This window comes from Terrapene carolina, unplaced genomic scaffold, assembly GCF_002925995.2.
Source record: "Terrapene carolina triunguis isolate 2854851 unplaced genomic scaffold, T_m_triunguis-2.0 Scaffold165, whole genome shotgun sequence".
NCBI classification, from domain to species: Eukaryota; Metazoa; Chordata; order Testudines; family Emydidae; genus Terrapene; species Terrapene triunguis.
In genome coordinates this window covers 2,309,940-2,330,716 of record NW_020664516.1, presented here as the reverse complement: position 1 = coordinate 2,330,716, position 20,777 = coordinate 2,309,940, and the positions used below count along the sequence as shown (strand labels likewise).

Below are 20,777 nucleotides of genomic sequence, written 5' to 3'. Positions count from 1 at the left end.
TCCACTGCAGACTGAAATTTCCCACATGTAAATGCCGCTATCCCTGTATTAAGTAGACGGCTGTTGCTCATTCTCTGTTTATATAAGACTGAAACTCAGAGGCTGTGCTCTGCATGATTCTGACTGGGGTAACACTATTGGTTATTTATGACACAATGTTGATTTCAGCTGTTGGGAGCAGTGTGCTGTGGTATCTATCAGAGCTGAGCTCAGGCATTGGCATCGATTTAGGAATCATTGCTGTCTCTTTCCCTTCTTTTTTCTGTCTGCGCACTAACTACATGTGCTGTCGATGAAATCTCTATGGCAGGATATGGTATTTGCTTCTGTTTGCTCATTGACCTTCCCCGTTGTGTGAAGCAATGACACTGAGGGTATCCCAATCTTCCAGACCTGCCCTGTCTTATTTTCCAAGTGGTTTCTTTCCCTCTCCCCACTTCGTCTTGGTATCTCCTGCAGTATGTGCCCCAGTACTATAAATCGCGCTGAGTATTTGGTGCTGGAGAGCTACTCAGATCCTCTGGCATCATTCTGTCCAAGAATGCTGTTCCCTTCATTATTGATATTCTTTCATCTTATTCTGGTCTACTCTATTCTGGTTTCTATATCACACCTATCACTGTAAAAAGCAACAGAGGGTCCTGTGGCACCTTTAAGACTAACAGATGTATTGGAGCATAAGCTTTCGTGGGTGAATGCCCACTTCGTCGGATGGAGCATAAGCTTTCATGGGTGAATGCCCACTTCGTCGGATGCATGTCATGGGCATTCACCCACGAAAGCTTATGCTCCAATACATCTGTTAGTCTTAAAGGTGCCACAGGACTCTCTGTTGCTTTTTACAGATCCAGACTAACACGGCTACCCCTCTGATACCTATCACTGTAGTATCTGAGTGCTATTAAAGGCTTAGAGATGGGGCCAAGCCATGGAATTTGGATCCAGATTTCTATAACCCTCAGTTTGGGAGTGTTTGAACCTGAGATTTTGGTTCTGATTTATGTCTAATCAAAAGTAAATACACTTTAAAAAGAAATAAGCAGTCCTGAGTGGGCAAGGTGCACCCTACAGCACCTACCATCAATGGTTTGCCATCTAAGGACTGCCTCAGCACAGCCCAGGTAGCCTGTGAGCTCAGACAGTACCATCATAGCACAAGGCGGTATGGCTGCAGATCCCTATGGATAATTGTGACTTCGAACCAATCCTCAAAGGTATTTTAGGTACCTAATTCCCATTGATTTCTATCTGAATTGGGTGCCTGAAATACTTTTGAGGATATGGGGCTGAGTTCTGTTGAGATGGGCTCAGGAATCTTATACCCTAGACCACTGAAAAATAATCTTCCTGTTGCCATCAAGTGTTCTCTTTCTTGGCTCATCCCAAGAAAGCGACACAGATGCTCCTGTGACTTACTTCTGTTAACACTGTGGCTTTTCACCCCAGAGGTGGTAGCCTTTGGTGGGTGAAGTGCTCCCTTTATAGTGTGCATCTCAGTTTGTTTGTAAAGTACCTCAGGATCCTATCAGATGCTTTTAGGGCAGGTGAGAAGACTGTCACAGTCAGAGAGAATATTCACCATGAAATTCAGCCATGTGGTTCCCATTCTGAAGGGATCTACCAGTTATGTGCTGGAGCTCTGTCATCCACATATATTAATGAGGAAGCAGGAGGTGGGCCCAGCTCAGAGCAGAAGTAATACCCAAATTTAGTCCAACAGGCATGCAGCATAAGGCAGAGATACTGATGGGGCTGACCAATGAAGGAATCAGCAGCACAGGGGAACACAAGCTACAAGATAACCTTTGTGACAGAGAGTAAGGGAGGAGTTAAGGCTTGCTGGCTGCTGCTTTGAGTGAGTCACCCAAAGTGACTGGTACTATGTACCAATAGCACCGGAGCAGAGAGAGCTCAATACAATACATTCAGCTTATACAAGTGCTTTTGGCAATTATAAATGCCATCCCCCTAATTGCCACAATTTAGCAATTCATTTTTCCCACCATGTGCCATTTCCCACATACTAGCATTTGTGCAGCCTGTCATTACTCCTGAGGGCATTCTGCACCAAACAATTAAAAATTCTGCACACAATATTTTAAAATTCTGCAAATTTTATTTGTCAAATAAATGTGGAGGCTTCAGTCTGGCAATGGGAGCACAGGCACAGAGGTGGGAGATCACCCTCAGCCCACCCCTCCAGACACAGATTCGGTGGTGAGGCTGCACCCAACCCTGACACAGGGCATGGGCCAGACCTGCCCCAGAAACACCCCAGGGCCCTGCCCCTCCATGCCAAGCACACTAGATGTAGGCAGGCAGGCTCAGCCCAGCAGTGTGGAGGGGCCTTAGTGTGAGGCGATCCAGGTGTGGGGTGATAGGGTTCTGTGTGGAGCAGTCTGGGTCCAGGCAGCTTGGGAGGGGCCTGGGTGTGGAGGATCTGGATGAGCGGGCTCGTGGGGGGGTACTGGGTGCAGAGGTACTGGGACTCTGCAGGGAGTCCAGGTGAAGATGGTTGGGGCTCGTTGGGGGCGGGTCAGGGTGTGGAGGGCTCAGTGGTGGGAGTGGGTGCTGGCTTCATGGGGTGCGGGTCTGGGTCCTGGCTTGCTGTGGCTCAGTGGGGTGGGGTCTGGGTGCGGGGGGCTTGTCGGAGTGCTCCATGTGCAAGTGGGGTGGCGGTCTGGGTGCAGGGGTGGGGTCCGGAGGCAGGGAGATGGGGCTCAGTGGGGGGTCAAGGTGCAGGGGGACTCGATGCAGAGGGTGAGGCTTGTCGGGGTGTGGGTTTAAGGTGCAAGGGGCTCAGTGGGGGAGGTTCTGGGTGCAAGGGGTGAGGTTTGGTGGGGCAATCTGGATATGAGGTGGTTCCAGATGCACGGGGGTTGGGCGGATGGGGGAGCAGCTCCCTGTGCAGTGACCCCTCCTCCCACAGCTGAGGAGCGATGGAGGCAGGAAGTGGAGGGGTGTGGAGCTTCCTGCAGCCAGAGAGGTTTCTGGGGGTGGATCTGACCTAGCCGTGGCCATTCCTTGCAGGGGAAGAGGAAGTCCTGTCCTCCCCAGCCCAGCCGGGACTAGCAGCTGGGTAGAAGCCACTGGCTGGGGCATCCCCAGCCCTCCCCTCCAGTGATTTACCTCTCTGCTAGCTGCTCCTGGCACCTGAAACGATTCACCCACACTGCTGGGGAGCGACACTTGACCGCTCTTGCGGATTCCCTTTGCTTCCCCATCAGAAAGTCATTTTCTGCGGGGAAGCAAAGAAATCTGCAGGGGACATGAATTCTGCGCACACGCAGTGGCGCAGAATTCCCCTAGGAGTAGTGTCATGGAACCTACCCATGCAAAGGGTGTTTAAAAGAAATCAGGTTTAGACTTTAAAATGGTGGTCTGTGATGTCATGGATTATTTAAATGAACAAAATGTTTTGAGATCCAGGGCCAGAAGCTAAGCTGATGAAAAACAGCATAGCAACATCAAAGTTAATGTTGCTATGGCAGTATACACCAGCTAAGCTCCCAGTTTGTATGAAAGACCCTATCAAAAATAATCTTTTATTTAGCTATGTCACTTATCCATCCTGGAAAATACTAAACTCTCACCTTAAGAGCTGCCTTTATTGTTTTCCCTCTAGCTCAGTGGTCTCCAAACTATGAGACGTGCCTCCCTATGGGGCACAGAGGAACATTCGGGGTGGTGCATGGTGGGGCCTGGGCCAGCCCCCATGGAGAGTGGGGGGAGGGAGAGCCACCCAGCCCTGCTCTGCCCCCAGCCACAGCTCCGCTCCACCTATCCCCATCCCTGCTCTGCCTCTAGCCCCTAGCTCCTCTCCCATCCCCAGTTCTGCTTCCAGCTCCGCCGTCAGCCTAAGCTCCTCTGCTGAGCCGACTGTGCGGAGGGGGGAGAATGCAGACAGATTCCATTACTGGTAATGGGGGGCGCGACAGGAAAAGTTTGGGCACCACTGCTCTAGCTGTATCGCAGAAGCATTGATTTCCATGCTGCTGTTTGAAGCAGGTATATTGTCCTTGCCAAGGGAGAAAACGGAGTGGTCATTAGGATTCATAAACATTGGGAAAGCCTATTAAAACATCCCAGCTGAGAACTTCAGGGCTTAGGGGATACATTGCCATTAGTCTACAGATTTTTGTCTTGGTGCGGTAGGCAGCTGGATGCAAAGAGAGAAGACCCTTCAGCTCTTTAAAGCAAAGGGGCACAGAGAGTGTAGCCATGGGAGAGGCTGACCTTTGTACCCATAAAAAGGCAAGGCTCAGACAATTGTCTCCTGGCTGCAGTCCGGTAGTAGTGAGCAGTGTTGTGCACACAGTCCCTGAGGCTCATAGCACCATTCCTTCTGCTTTTATCAGACAGCAGAGTCCTGTAGAAGAGGGCACCAGCTGGGGAAAAGGAAACAACAGCAATCAGGTCTTGCGTTGTCCTTAAAGGTCTCTCAGCTCCTCCTCAATCCCACCTGCAGATTGCGGTGTAGAGCACAGAGAAGTGAAAATACATTCCCCTGCCTCAGAGGAGTCTGCTCAGCCAGGGTGGGGAGCTAGTCAGAGGAAGGGCTGTCAGGCAGCAAGCGTTCCCTGAGGATGACACTTTCTGCAGACCAAATTCAGCCTTGGTTTAAATGCTGCATCTCCATTGACTATAGTTGGGTTCTGCCTGTCATGCTATTTATTATTGTTATTAAATGTCTTATGTGCATTGGGGTAGATCCTGAAGGGCCCACTGGGGTTCAAGGCCCCATTGTGCTCAGGGCTGTATGTCCTCTTAAGAAGATGCAATCCCTGCCCCAAAGAGCCTATGATGTGAGTTTGACACTAGGTAGCTACTAGTCTGTAGTCTAGTTAGTACCTTCACAATGAACATGTAGAGCTGTGAGGGACCAGGGGAATTCCCCACATTGCAGATATTAGCAGAGAACTGATTCCTCTCTCTTATTAACTGCCATCAGCTGCTGTCTGCTGAGAGCAAAAATACACTAAGCAGAAAACAAAGGCACAACTGTTGTGCAGTTTCATTCACCAATCTGGTGTTCACAGAGGAGGATTGCCAGCAGCACGGGTGGAAGAACTAACGTGCTTTGTCGGTTCAAGACCCCTCCAGTGATAATTTTGACTATGTCAGCATGGTTCTTCTCTGAGTGCTGACTCATGTCCATTCCATGTTAGGTGTGTGCATGCCATGTGCACCGTTGCCGGAGATTTTCCCCTTAGTGGTATCCATCGAGCCAGCTCTAGTGCCCTCTGGTGCTGCGCACGAATGCACCAGTATAGGGGCACAGCCAGCCACGCAGTCTCTCAGTTCCTTCTTACTGCCTGTGATGGCTGCTTGGAATGACGCTTCTTGCTTTAGCAAGGTTTCTTCCCAGTTGTTTTTGGACTATAACTTTTAGTTTCTTAGTTTATCATAGTTTCGTGTATATAGTTAGTGTAATTAGTGTTAGTGTACATAGTTAGTCCCTATCGTCGACGGATGTCTTCGCCCCAGGGGCCAGGCATGCCCTGGTCCCCCGGCTTCAAACCTTGTGCTTCCTGTGACAAACCTATACCTGTGAGCGAACCGCACTCCAGCTGCTTGAAGGGCTTGGGGGAAACTCAAGTGAGGGACAAGTGCAAGATCTGTCGGGACTTCAGACCCCTTACTAAAAAAAGACAGAGACATCAGGTTGAAGGCTATCCTGATGGAAGCTGCCCTCAGATCTGCCTCAGAGCCAAGCTGCTCTGATTTGGCACCAAACACTTCGGCGTCAGTGCGAAGCCCTTCCCCAAGCTCTTCCCGGCACCGTTCACCATCTCCACTGCTGAGGAACAAGCACAAAAAGCAGTGCACTGACAGGGAGCGCTCGCTGGTGCAAAAACCGAACAAGTGGGGGGAAGGAAGCACAGTGAGACTTGTGCCAGGCCACTCTTCCACGCCTGATCTCAGGATGGCAGTATTGACTCCGTCCAGAGCGTTGAGTCCGGTGCAAGACCCTCCGCCGACACTCGGAAGCCACTGTGGCACCAGCGATCTGACTTTCCCATCAACCCTGGAGGCTTTTCAAGTGGCCAGGGATTTACTGTCTCTCCCGGTCCCCCAAACTCCGATGGGACACCTGCCAGCTCCGATGACCAGAAGCAGGAAGGAGCAAGGAGCATTGAGTTCCTTCCTGGCATTGGGCCTCCTGGCACCCTCTAGAGCAGGGGTGCGCAAACTTCCACATCTGGGAATAGAAATTGTATGGTGGGCCATGAATGCTCACAAAATTGGGGTTGGGGTGCAGGAGCGGGTCAGGGCTCTGGTTGGGGGTGAGGGCTCCGGGGTGGGGCCAGAAATGAGGAGTTCAGGGTGCAGGAGGGGGGTTCGGGCTGGGGTGGGCATATGGGGGGGGTGAGAGCTCCAGCTAGGGGTGCAGGCTCTGGGGTGGGCTGAGGGGTTTGGGGTGCAGGAGGGTGCTCTGGGCTGGGACCGAGGGGTTCGGAGGGGGATCAGGGCTGGGGCATGTGGGGGGTGTGAGGGCTCCGGCTGGTGGTGCGGGCTCTGGGGTGGGGCTGGGGATGAGTAGTTTCAGGTGCAGGAGGGTGCTCTGGGCTGGGATTGAGGAGTTTGGAGGGCAGGAGGGGGATCAGGGCTGGGTCAGGGGGTTGGGGAGCGGGGGGGAGGCTCAGGGGTGTAGGCTCCAGGCAGCGCTTACCTCAAGTGGCTCCCAGAAGCAGCAGCATGTCCCTTCTCCGGCTCCTACGCAGAGGTGCAGCCAGGTGGCTCTGCATGCTGCCCCGTCCGCAGGCACCGCCCTTGCAGTTCCCATTGGCCGCGGTTCCCGGCCAATGGGAGCTGCGATGAGGCAGTGCTTGGGGCAGGGGCTGCATGCAGAGCAGAGCCCGCTGTCTGCCTCTACGGGTAGGAGCTGCAGAGGGCCCATCTGCTGCTTCCGGGAGCCGCGTGGAGCAGCCCCCGACCTTGCTCCCCGGCTGGAGCGCCAGAGGGAGGCCATACCGCTGCTTCGGGAAGCCGCATGGTGCAGCCCCCGACCCTATTCCCCAGCTGAGCACCGGAGCGGGGCAAGCCCCAGACCCTGCTCCCCAGCAGGAATTCGAGGGCCGGATTAAAATGGCTGGTGGACCAGATCTGGCCTGTGGGCCGTAGTTTGCTCACCCCTGCTCCAGAGGCAAGCCAGCCCTGATCCCCATGTTCCAATTATCTCCGGTTTGCTGCCGGTCCCCGGACCACCAGCACGGCATGGAAACAGAGACAGGTACCTCTCTGCCGTGGTCTCTGAGAGAAGACTCCTCTTCTGAGTCTAAAAGGGACCCCTATGTGCAACCTAGAGTCACCACCCAGCTTATGCACCACTGGACTTCAGTGCTGGTTCCCCCACCAGCACCTGGCCAGCGGGTCACTGGTCAATGCAGTGGTCTTACTGGAACTCCTGGGGGGTTTCCCCGGTACCAGGTCCTCCCTCCCATCATTCTGACTTGGTGGTTTCTGAGAGGCAGGCTACTGCTCTTCCTGCTCAGCACCGGACCCCGCCTCTGGTACAGAGCCCAGGACAGACGTTCAGGAGATGGAAGTTGTTGAGGCTGAGAAAGAGGAAGGAGCCCCTCCACCAGTGCAAGCTGGCTCTTCATTCTCTCCAGATGAGGCTGTCGTGGGACCTAGTAGCCTGCTTCCTCAGGACGATTTCAGGGCCCATCAGGACCTCCTGAAGCGGATAGCAGCTAACCTGGGGCTACAGATTGAGGAGTTTAAGGAATCATCCCACAGCTTTGACATTCAGTCTGCAGCAGCTCCCTCCAAGGTGGCCTCGCCCATCAGTGAGGCTGTGATGGGTCCGGTCAAGGTCCTGTGGCAAACTCCTTCTTCTCTGCCCCGCGCCTCAAAGAGATCAGAGAAGAAATATTATGTGCCAGTGAGTGGGTTTGAATACTTCACACACACCCCTCCAAGGTCACGGGTGATGTCAGCAGCCAACGAAAGGGACAGGCAGTGCCAGTCAAGCGATGCCCCCAAACAAAAGGACACCAAGAAACTGGACTTTTTGGGAAGAATCGCGCCTATGAATGGGGGCCATGAGGAGATTCTGCAAGACTTGAGAGGGAAGGGGTTTGATCCTCATATTTCCTAATCCCAAAGGCGGCCTTTGGCCCATTCTGAACCTGCATTGCCTCAACAGATATCTCAAGAAACTGAGGTTCCGCATGGTCTCCCTGGCCTCCATCATTCCCTCCCTGGATCCATGGTACTGGTATGCTGCCCTTGACTTAAAGGATGCATACTTTCACATGTCTATCTTCCTTGGCCACAGAAGATTTAACAGATTCATTGTGAATCAACGCCACTACCAATACACTGCTCTCCCATTCGGCCTGTCTGCAGCCCCCTGGGTTTTCACAAAGCGCCTGGTGGTAGTAGTGGCCTTCTGCAGACCATGGAGTCCAATCTCCCTGTACCTCAGTGATTGGCTGATCAAGGGTCGGTCAGAGATTCAAGTACAGAACAGCATCAGCACAGTCTAACCACCTTCAGAGCTCTGGGCCTGCTGATAAATTAACAAGTCAGCTCAGAGAATAGAATTGATTGGGCTGGTACTCGACTTGACCCAAGCCAGGGCCTTCCTACCGGAGACCCAATTCCAGACTATACTGGACCTAATATCTAAAGTCATGGTCCACCCAGTTATGACAGCTCGGGTTTGCCTCAAGCTACTGGGGCACATGGCTGCATGTACTTACATGGTTCAGCATGCAAGGTTGCACCTCAGGCCCCTCCAGATGTGGCTAGCTTCAGTATACTCCCCGAGCAGACAACATCTGGACTCAGTGCTCACAGTTCCTCCCCTGGTCCTCGCCTTCCTGTACTCATGGAAAGACCCAGGTTGATAATGATGGGGGCGCCCTTTGTTATCCCACAACCATCAGTATCTTTAGTCTCGGATGCATCAGACCTAGGGTGGGGATCCCACCTCAGGACTCAGAGCCTCTGGTCCCAAGAAGAACTCTGCCTGCACATAAACGTCAGGGAGCTCAAGGCAGTATGCTTAGCATGCCAAGTGTTCCTTCCCCAGATCTCAGGTGGGGTGGTGCAAGTCCTGACAGACAATACTGTGGCCATGTTCTATATCAACAAGCAGAGAGGGGTTCGATCTTCAGCCCTATGTCAGGAGGCCATCCGTCTATGGGACTTCTGCGCAAAGCACTCCATTCACCATAAGGTGTGTCATCTCCTGGGAGCCCGGAACGCACTGGTAGATCACCTCAGCAGATCCTTTTCCTCTCACCAAGAGTGGTCACTTCACCAAGAGGTGGACCTGTTCACGACCAATCAGAACAGGAAATGCCATCAGTTTTGCTCACTGCGCAGGCACAGCCTGGGCTCCATCTCCGATGCTTTCTTGCTCCCTGCTCCTATTCTACACTTTCCCCCCATTTACTCTGGTTCACAAGGTGAGGGTTATTTTGATAGCCCCGGCACAGCCATGTCAACACTGGTTCAGCACGCTCCTGGATCTATCAGTAGCAGCTCCACTCACTCCCACTCTGTCTGGACCTAATCTTGCAAGACCATGCATCAGCATTGACTCCGTGGGAATGGGGGAAAAAAACAGTGGATGCTCAGCACCCACCAGCAGCCCTACCGATAAGCTCCTCCCCCTCCCCCCCAGCACCTCCTGCCTGCCAGTGGACCCCGCCGATCAGCACTTCCCCTTCCCCTCCAATGCCTCCCGCCGCCCTGGTGATCAGCAGTTCAGTGGCATGCAGGAGGCACTGGGGGAGAAGGGGAGGAGTAAGGGTGGGGCACACTTGGGGGAGGGAGCAGGGCGGGGCAGAGCACAGGCAGGAAGAGGTGGGGCGGATGTGGGGCCTTAGGGGAAGGAGTGGAATGGGGGCAGGGCCTGGGGCAGAGCAGGAGTCAAGCACCCCCGGGTTAAGTGGAAAGTTGGCGTCTCTGCATGGCTAGTTGTTTCACCCAAACCTTGCTTCCCTGCACCTAAATGCATGGTTGCTACATGGCTGAACCCAGAAGAATAGGCCTGTTTGAAACAGGTTTGGCAGGTTTTGCTAAGTAGTAGGAAGCCATCCACTAGGGCTATCTACCTGGCCAAGTGGAAGCACTTCTCAATATGGGCATCTCAATGAGCGCTCTCTCTCTCTCTCTCTCCAACTTGATCTTCCCTTCTGTCTGTCTTGAACTACTTGCTCCATTTAAAGCAGCAAGGCCTGGCCCTCATGTCTATCAAGGTGCACTTAGCAGCAATCTGAGCCTTCCATCCACCCGTGAATGGCAGGTCAATGTTCTCCCACGAGACAATGGTATGGTTTCTCAAGGGGTTGGAGAGGCTCTATCCTCAGGTCCGCGAGCGGATCTCCCCATTGGCCTTAAACCTGGTTCTGTTGAGACTCACGGGTCCTTCCTTTGAACCATTAGCATTGTGCCCCCTGCTGCTTCTCTCTTGGAACCTTGTGTTCTTGGTGGCAATGACCTGTGCCTAAAGGGTCTCTGAAATCAAGGCCCTTATGTCAGAACCGCCTTATGCAGTGTTCTTCAAGGAAAAGGTCCATCTGTGCCCTCACCTGGCTTTCCTGCCAAAGGAGGTGTCACAATTCCATAGCAACTGGCCATTTTCCCGCCAGTCTTCTTCCCAATGCCTCACAAGAACTCTGAGGAACAGCATCTTCACTGATTGAATATTAGGTGTGACCTCTCCTTCTATACTGAGAGGACTAAACCCTTCTCCAAATCCATGCAACTCTTCGTAGCAATAGCAAAAAGGATGAGAGGGCTTCCTGTATCAGCCCAGAGGGTCTCGTCCTGGATAATCACCTGTATTCAGGCTTGCAAGTGGCAGGCAAATGTCCTGCCTCTGGCCATCTTAAATGCTCACTCCACAAAAGCCCAGGATTTCTCAGCAGCGTTTCAAGTAAAGGTCCCAATCCAGGACATCTGCAGGCCTGCAACCTGGTCATGGGTACATACCTTCACATCCCACTACGCCAACACCCAACAGGCCCAGGACAACGCCAGATTCAGGAGAGTGGTATTGCAGTCAACATGTCCATGAACTCTGAGCCCACCCCCTGGGGTACTGCTTGGGAGTCACCTAACATGGAATGGACGTGAGCAAGCACTCAAAGAAGAAAAAACAGTTACTAATCTTTTGTAACTTGTCCTTTGAGATCTGTTGTTCATGTTCATTCCACCCCCACAACCACCCGCCCCTCTCTCGGAGTTAGCTGGCAGGAAGGAACTAAGAGGGTGCAGGGCCGGTGGCCTCCCTTATAATGGTGCATAAGTGCGCGACACCAGAGGGTGCTAGGGCCGGCCCGATGGATACAGCTTAGGGAAAAATCTCTAACGGTGCACGCGGCGCACACATGCCTAACGAGGAATGGACATGAACAACACAGCTCGAAGAACAGTTACAAAAGGTTAGTAACTATTCTTTGAAGCTTTTGCTTTCCTTTTAGTCTGCATAGTAGAGAGAAGCCTAGAATAGAGCCCTCGGAGGCATATGGTGTCTGAAGGAGCCCTTTTGCTCTGCCTAGTATAGTAGTAATAATAGACAGTGCCTAATTAATGTCATCTACAGCCACTCTGTTCTCACAAGAGTAACTATAACTTTCTCCCCTATGAAAAAATCTCCCTAAACATGAACTTGTGGAAGGATCAGGTAATTTCTGGGGTGAGACTCTTGTAGGTTTGCCACAGTCTGAATGTTAACTAAACCTATGGCCTGATTTTTAGAGGTGCTGAGCGCCTGCAGCTAACTGCAATCAATGGCAACTGTGTGTGCTCAGCATCCCGGAGAATCAGGCTGTAGCATGGAGTGTTGCTTGTTTACTCATTTGCCTCCTGCTCTGTCTTTGCTCTGTTTCCTTCTTGCTCCCAATCTCGCTCCCTGTCTTCTCCCCAATCCTTTTACCTTAGGTTATACCTACGGTGCAATCAGAGGTGGCCCTGCAGCATGTGCATGGATCTAGATAGCTCCAGCAACAACAAAGCCACGGCAGCATGGCCTGTACAAGTCCACCCATGAGCCTGGGCAAGTACTTGAGTGGCTAGCCCATGCTACTGCCAGTGCTGCGGCAGCTGCACCGCTATTGTTATCCAAGCCAGCTGGATCAGAGCGAGCTTGGGTATGTTACAGTGCTATAGTCACGCCTCTGACTCAATGTAAACATACATAAGTGTTTCTGTCCTTGCCCCTGCCTGCTTTGTGCCATCTCTCATGCTACCCTTAGGCTTGGAACAGTTATCCTGCTCTTGATCACCAAGCATCTTTACTCCGCCTCCCTGAAAACCACCTTTCCACACAAAACCTCCTCCTTTCTCTTGATTATTAACCTATCCACCCACCCATCATCTTTCCTGAACTGTCCTCCTATGTCTTGGTTTCACCTAGCGTGGATTAGGGCCAGTCCAGCAGACTCACCTGAGTCCCTTGAATTCAGTGGGATTGTTTCTGTGAATAAGAGTTTGTAGGATCAGACCCACAGACCACAAACCCTTATGTTGCAGGATGTTTTACTGTGTCATGCTAAAGTGGGAAGTAAATGAATTGTGCTGTATACCTGTCCTTTAGTCATAAGTAAACTTAAGGTTAAATTAATAATGTACGTGGGGCTTCAGGGGGTATATAAATCACAGCAAGAACTGAATTTGGCCCTAAATCTGTCGGTTGTACCTGCTTCTGAGTAGAACTCGACTTATTCTGAACAAGGTATCAGCTCTGGATATCAGAATGTACACTGGGACTATGTTGTAATGTAGTACCTGCTTAGTTCACTTCAGAGCCTGACCCTAAAGAGTATATTGCATTTAATGCTCCTGTTTTTTCTTCATAGTTTTGGTTTTTGTATTTTCCTGCCTTCTCTGTCAATTATAAACATTAAACAATCCTGTCAAAATGAGTGTCCTGCTCGGAAGATGTTGCTAACCAAGTCTGAAAAGTGAGCACAGGCGACAGATGTCACAAACGTAGAGGATAAAAGATGGTGTAACATTCCCTGGCTTCGAGACATGGGTATGGCTGCTGCAATCGAGATGTGATTGCAGCTCATGTAGAAATACCTGAGCTAGCTTTAAACTCGCTGGCTCGGCTCCTGGAGCAGCAACGCTGCAGCAGCACAGGCTTCAATGCAGGGCTAATTACCCAGGGTTCCAGGTACAGCCTGCACTGAAGCCTGTGCTGCCACAGCTTCACTGCTCTGGCACCAGAGCTAGCTAGCTTGGGTATATCTACTCCAGCTGCAGACACATCTCGTGATTGCAGTGTAGATGTAGACCTAGTGGTTCTTATTTCAGCTCCCCCCTCTCTTGCTGCACTGTTCCCAAGATGCACCACCGCAGAGGGGGAGGATCAGTAACCCAGCCCCAAATGGCATAGCAGTATCCCAAGCGAAAAACCAAGCCCCTGTATAGTGGTGTTTTTTTAAAAATAGTTGTCCTGCAATCTCCAGAATGCTCATTTCAGTCCAATTGCAGTGTGGTTCAGTGGTTAGACACACTGCTACATCTGTACTCTTGAGCCTGGTTCTGTGAGATGCAGAGGGTCCTTCACCTACCATTGACGTCATGGGGACCTAAGGATACATACCACTTCACAGAATAGGGCTTACAGCTAAGCAGTTTAGCATGTGCTTAGGTCCATCTTATTTAGCAAAGCACTTACATCTGTGCTTAGCTTTAAGCACATGCATAAGTCACATTCATAAGTCAACTAAAGTTAAGCACATGCTTAGGTGATCTGCTGATGAGGGCTGGTTCATTGAATTGGTGCCTGAGAGAATTAGGCCCCATTGAAGTCAGCAGGTGCTTTGCCACTGATTTCAAGAGACTAGGAGCCACCCCTGATGACCTGTTCCTGTGCTTGAATGCAGTGATCTAGCCTATTATCCAGGGCCCAATGCTGAGAGGTACAGCACTCTCAGTGGAAATTGAGGTGGCTGAACACCTGTCAAGATTGGACCTGTTGTGAATTACAGGTCTGTCTCATCTTACGCGGGGGTTCCGTTCTGCAGTTAACTCGTAAAGCGAAAACCGCGTATAGCCAAAACCCCATTGAGTTCAATGGCGGGCAAAATCACCCGCACTACAGGTATAGTATTAAAATTGTTGTTTTTCTCTTTTTTTGTTTTTGCCGACCGCGTAAAGTTGAAATCGCGCATGTTAAATGCGCGTAAGATGCGATAGACCTGTATACTAAAGATCTGGCATGAGAAATGTATGCAATTAAATAGCCGATGTCCAGATCTCTGATGTGAACTGTGCTATTCAGACACATCACTCACTCTTTGTTATGATTTATAGAAATAGATACCATCAGATATCTTTAGGAGTGATTTGAAGTAATTGATAAGATTGTAATTGCTTTAAATAACATCCTCCCAATTATGGATTGGTTTATTTCTAACAAAAGACATTACATTGTATTTATTATTGGAGTCATGATCATTTGTTTAGTAGAGACCTTTGGCTGAAGACTGATTTAGAAGCACCTCTTTTCCCAGTAGATGGGCAGTCTGTAATTTCATTGGGTCAGGTAACTGATATGTGAAGCGCAAGGAAGGAAGAGAACTACATGGGTCAGATTCTCCTATTGATTACCCCGGTGTAAATCCAGAGTAACTCCAGTAAAGTCAATGGAAATTTGTACAGAGATGATGCGAAACTCCTGATAGTGGAGGGGGGGCACAATGTAAAGTTTCTGAGGGGCACGTGACTGCCTGATACCTTGCCTCTGAAGGAACAGGAGTAGAGCCAGGAGTGCCAGGCAGCAGCTAGCGAGCGCCTCGGGGAGTGTCTCATGGAGCCGGGCTCCACGGGCAGGGGCTGGCTGTAGGGGGGCTATCACTGGCCAGTGCTGGGCTCCTTCAGGGGAGAGGCAAAAGCATGTCAAAGGCACAGATTGGAGCTGTGCTGCCCGCGCTGCCTGGGGAGCGCCCAGCTGTGCAGAGGGGGCCCAGCTTGGGAAGCAGGGCAGGGAGGGCTGCTGGGCAGCCAGCCACTGCCCCAGCTCCCACAGCATGGAGAACCAGGGGCCCAAGCAGGCTGGGCGGCTCCCACCAGCTATCAATCTGCCAGCTCCTGGCAGGAGGCGATGGTTTTCAAACAGTGGGATGCACCCCACCGTTTGAAAACCTCTGCTAAATGGAGGGCAGAAATCTGGGGGGGCATGTTACCCTGCATGCCTCCCCACATATCATCTCTGTTCCCACAATACCTATGGTTTGACCAAATGGCAGCCCAAAGGTAAAATGAACTCTAGAGAAGCATCTAAAGGATTTAAACACCGTTGGGGCTGAGGAATTGTAGAGTGATCTAAAGGGGGTTTAATGAGGAGAAATGGGATGGAACTGAGTGAAGGATAATTTTGCATTTGCGAGCAGTGAGATTTCTTAGACTTTGGAAAAGCTTCTTAACGGTGGTAGCTCAATTTCTTGAATCATGTGAAACTGCACCAGATAAAGCATTTGAAAACGTAGTTTAAGGACCCTTGAGGAATGAACTGAATGACCAAACTGACCTTTCTCTGATTGCGGTCATTAGAAGTGGAGGTACAGATGAAGCCTGGTTTTCAGAAGAGCTGACCACCTGTGTCTCCTGGACTTCAGGCAGAGTTGTGGATGCTCAAGGCTGCTGAAAACCAAACCCATAATACATAACCCTGCTTAAATGTAGTCAGGAATTTTTCTTGTAAATGTGGAATCAAAGGTGTTCCATTTCTTTTCAATAGCAACATTCGGAGTCCCTGCTCCTGTCCCAATCTTTCTGCAGTTCCAGAAAAGAACGAAACGGTGGGGGCGAAAGACCTGTCTGGCTTCAAGATTAGGCTAGATAAGTTTATGGAGGGAATGGTTTGATGGGATAACGTGTCATTAATCAATTAGGCAATAATGGCCATCGCTGGTAAAATGAGGGTCTGGCTAGAGAATCTTGCCTGTATGCTCGGGGTTCTGCTGATCGCCATATTTGGGGTCGGGAAGGAATTTTCCTCCAGGGTAGATTGGCAGTAGCCCTGGAGGTTTTTCGCCTTCCTCCGCAGCATAGGGCAGGGGTCGCAAGCTGGAAGATTCTCCGCAACTTGAAGTCTTTAGATCACGATCTGGAGACTTCAACAGCAGAGTTAAGGGAAAGTGGGGGGGGGTCAACATTTATGGCCTGCATCATGCGGGAGGTCAGACTAGATGACCATATTGGTCCCTTCTGACCTTAAAGTCTATGAGTCTATGAAACCAAAATACTCCCCCAAGGTGACATTTTGACTAAAATAAGTCTCTCTCAACACTGCTTTCTAACCGCTAGTTAATGGATACTCAGTCACAATGAAATATCCACGGGACTGCTCATTGCGTTCACATTAACACCAAATCTTCTGCCAATTAATTCCAGCAAATAGAAAACTGATGCAGGAAACCTAAAATCTCACTGCAGTGCTGCTGCTGCGCTTTTCTTCCTCTCCGTGGTCTGGTTTGAATTTCAATGCATGGTTCGGTAAACACACAAATCTTATCTTAGCAAAGGAATTAAATATTCTTTATGGTCGGAAACTTGGCAGAGTGCTTTCCCCCCCGTGAATGGGGGGAGGGAGAAGTAAACATTTCTTAATGTTTATATTTGCAACCCAGCAGATTCTTATTGATTGTTTTTATGTAAACAGGAGCTGAAAATATTATAAGGAAGTGGAGACTGTTGAGCCAAAACCACTGCTGCTTAGGTAGTAACTTAGCCCTGGTTTACACTACGAGTTTAGGTCGAATTTAGCAGCGTTAGATCGATTTAACCCTGCACCCGTCCACACGACGAAGCCATTTTTGTCGACTTAAAGGGCTCTTAAAATCAATATCTGTACTCTTCCCCGACGAGGGGATTAGTGCTGAAATCGACCCTGCTGGGTCGAATTTGGGGTAGTGTGGAGGCAATTCGACGGTATTGGCCTCCGGGAGCTACCCCAGAGTGCTCCATTGTGACCGCGCTGGACAGCACTCTCAACTCAGATGCACTGGCCAGGTAGACAGGAAAAGCCCCGCGAACTTTTGAGTTTCATTTCCTGTTTGGCCACCATGACGAGCTGATCAGCACAGGTGACCATGGAGTCCCAGAATCGCAAAAGAGCTCCCGCATGGACCGAACGGGAGGTACTGGATCTGATCGCTGTATGGGGAGACGAATCCGTGGTATCAGAACTCCATTCTAAAAGACAAAATGATTAAGCGCAGCCAGACACCAGGGCGGTTAGAGCGCAGCAGGGCGTGCTGTGCATCAGAGAAGCTTTGAAAACCAGTTTCATGACTGGCCAGGCTACCGTGTGAAAGTTCTGTTTGTTTCTCCTTGATGAAAACCCGCCCCCTTGGTTCACTCTACTTCCCTGTAAGCCAACCACCCTCCCCTCCCCCCTTTGATCTCCGCTTGCAGAGGCAGTAAAGTCATTGTTTCAAATTCATGCATTCTTTATTATTTCATCACACAAATGGGATAACTGCCAAGGTAGACCGGGAGGGGTGAGGGAGGAGGGAAGCACAGGGGTGGGGTAGTTGTAGGGGCACCCCCTAGAATGGCATGCAGCTCATCATAGAAGTGGGATGTCTGGGGCTCTGACCCGGAGCAGCTGTTTGCCTCTCTGGTTCTTTGGTAGGCTTGCCTGATATTCCAGGCAGGACTGAATCTCCATTTAGATGAAACTTAAAGAAGGGAATGACCTGGAGTCACTCCCATTTATGTCCAGGCACCCGCAACCAACCTCACCGAGGCCGGCCAGGAGGAACCAGGAGACAGCAGCAGATGGTACAATACAGCTGCTAATCGTCTTTGCTAACTTGCAAAGGCAAGGAGCTGCTGCTGTACCGCGTCTGCCAGCAGCACCCAGGAGACGTACGGTGACAGTGATCTGAGCGGGCTCCATGCTTGTATGTCGTCTGCACGGGTAACCCAGGAAAAAAGGCAAGAAACGATTTTTTGCCGTTGCTTTCACTGGGGGGGCAACGACATGTACCCGGAACCACCTGCAACAATGTTTTTGCCCCATCAGGCATTGCGAGCTCAACCCAGAATTCCAATGGGCGGTGGAGACTGCGGGAACTGTGGGATAGCTACCCACAATGCAATGCGCCGAAAGTCGACGCTAGCCTCAGTACTGTGGACGCACTCCGCCGACCTAATGGTCTTAAGTGGGGACATACACAGTTGACTGTATCAAATCAACTTATATTAAATCGACCTAATTTCGTAGTGTAGACATACCCTAAGCCTGTTTCAGTGCTGGCTCCCCCTTGACAAATAACAAATGGCTGATCTTTCGTGTCTTGCTGATCTAACCTTTCGGAGTTCTATCAGAATTGTTCTTGAATCCCAGAATACATAGATTTTGGTTTTCTCTCTCTCTCTCTCATTTAGTCAAACCCAGGCTGGGGCAGTTGAAGCAAAAATATTGACCTGGCCTGGCGAGTAAAATGAATTTGGATCCATGTCACTTAAACAACTGCTAAACATGATGGGGAAATGTTTAAAGTGCCATTTTCAAACCAGGTAGGAAGCAGTGTGGCTAGAGCATTGGACTAAAGCTCAGTCCAGTTCTATTCCCAGCAGTGCCAGCTTCCTCCTGGGTGCCCTTGGGCAAGTCACTGCCCTGCACTGTGCCTCAGTTTGCCCATTTGTAAAATGGAGACAATGATGCAGACTTTTTGTTAAGTGCTTTGAGATCTACAGATGAAAAGTGCTATGCAAGAGGTAGGGATTATTAGTTTTTAAAATAGTTTTATTAAAAAGTGACACATCCTCTTAATCTATCATGTTAAATATATCACGGTTCTCAATAGTCATGCTGAGTGAAAATGGTTTAGTGATAATTGTTGGTCAGTACAAATTGTCTTCCACGTCATGTCCACTCCCAGTTAGATGGGACAGAGATGGGAGTTTTTCTGTGCACTTTTATATAATGTTAAATTATTTTACTTTCATTTGTAAACACCCTTTAGCATAACACCTTGCTGACGGTGAGGTTTTTTCTGCTAAGCTGTTTGCCAAGCTTTCATGTCCATGGAGCAACCAATGCAACCAATGTGTTAGCATTCTCTAAACGGGCAATATAAAAGAAGGTTTCAGATTGTCTAGAGAAGGCTCCAACCACCTACGTTATCTAACACAGCCATACAATTCAGACCTGTTAGACAGTTTATCCTTCCAAAAATGATTGTCTATGAAAGAACAAAGGAGATATCCGGGGAAATGTGTGTGTTGGTTTCATTAAGGTTACAGTGCAGCCTGGAAAAGCCTGTTTCAGTCCTAAAGTTTGTAGGTGTTGATGTAACGTTAACGTCTCCAGTGCCCTGCTTACCTATAAAATCGCACACCAGGTGGCCTAGAAGTCTTAAGTCCTGTAAACCTAAAAATCACCCCTCTCTCCCAGTGAATCAAATCACAGGCAAGGATTCTGTGCTTTACAGAACCAATTGATATGAACCCTGTGAGTGCTAGGAAATTACTCCTGCTGGTCAGATACCTTATGCATTGTTGCATGATAGATTGGTGATGGTGGAAGGTAGCACTGGAGAGAATCTACTTTTAGTTTGCCACCTGCCATAGAACATCATATGGAGTTGTTACACCAAGGGATGTCATTGTAAGCCCATCATTTGCACTAGAAATAACTTGAAAAGGGATAAAGTCTCAGGCATTCATTTGGTTTCTGTGTTTTCAGTGATTGCGTAATCGATGTGCAATCCATGACTATATAAACCGCTGCTTCCCAGGCCTGTCGTTGTGTGCTCCATGCTTGTGCAAACCAGCCTTGTGCATCTTAGTGCTTGTACAAACTCTCTCTATTGTGCCTGCCAGTGTGTGCTCTGGGCTTGCCTCAGTCCTGCCTGCCGTACATGGTGTATTCCCATTATCTTTATATTTTGATTGATCATGCATTGTAAGCTCTGATTTACAGAGAAAGAAATCGCTGTCAAAATCAGGTATTTTCCAGGCACTCCTCTTCTTCCCTTCAGTGCTGGTGAAGTCAACAAACAGAATCACCTGAAATACTGGGCCAGCTCTGCTGCGGAGTACTAGTACAGCACATTCCCACCCAGGGCATGTCTACGCTGCAAGCCAGAAGTAGGACATACCCGAGCCAGCTTTGATCTAGCCTGTGCTGCGCTGCCACTCGATCAAAGCTAGCTCCAGGGTGTCTACACATGCTGCAGTTACACTCCTGATGGCAGTATAGATGTACCCACAGTAAAGTGAGTCCATAACACATCTTACTCCCTTGCTCCTGTGATGGCAGCAAATTCTGAAGTGACACACAGGCTGCAGGCAGTCCCCTTGCCATCTTGCAAACTCTTGGACTTTTATCGCAAGTCTTTCAGCACTTGGTGTTGTTCGTAAGGGCCCAGCTGCTGGAGCCACATCATTACAAAAGAAATCTCAGCTTTTATTTAAAAAAACAAAGTGTGACTTGTGCTTGAAAATGTGAAGCGAATGTGACCTAAAGGCCAGAAACCGAAAGACAGAGAAAGGACCTCCCATTTATTATTTTTAAAAGTCTAATCATTTTAAAACCAAGCTTGTGATTTTTGAAAGCTTGGGGTTGGCAATACCGAACTGAATTACAGTAGATGAGAAGCTGGCTATGAGTCAGCAGTGTGCCCTTGTTGCCAAGAAGGCTAACGGCATATTGGGCTGCATTGCCAGCAGATCGAGGGAAGTGATCATTCCCCTCTATTCGACACTGGTGAGGCCACACCTGGAGTATTGCATCCAGTTCTGGTCCCCCCACTATAGAAAGGATGTGGACAAATTGGAGAGAGTTCAGC

General features: G+C 49.9%; 1 protein-coding gene across 1 annotated transcript in view; it reads left to right on the top strand.

The window, feature by feature from the left end:
- Positions 1 to 20,777, top strand: part of LOC112119564 (hydrocephalus-inducing protein homolog) — a 360,821-nt gene that overhangs the window by 188,118 nt on the left and 151,926 nt on the right. Inside the window, 1 exon segment of the mRNA XM_029912025.1 lies at positions 7,639 to 7,888. Within this exon segment, the coding sequence (XP_029767885.1) occupies positions 7,639 to 7,888 (250 nt within the window).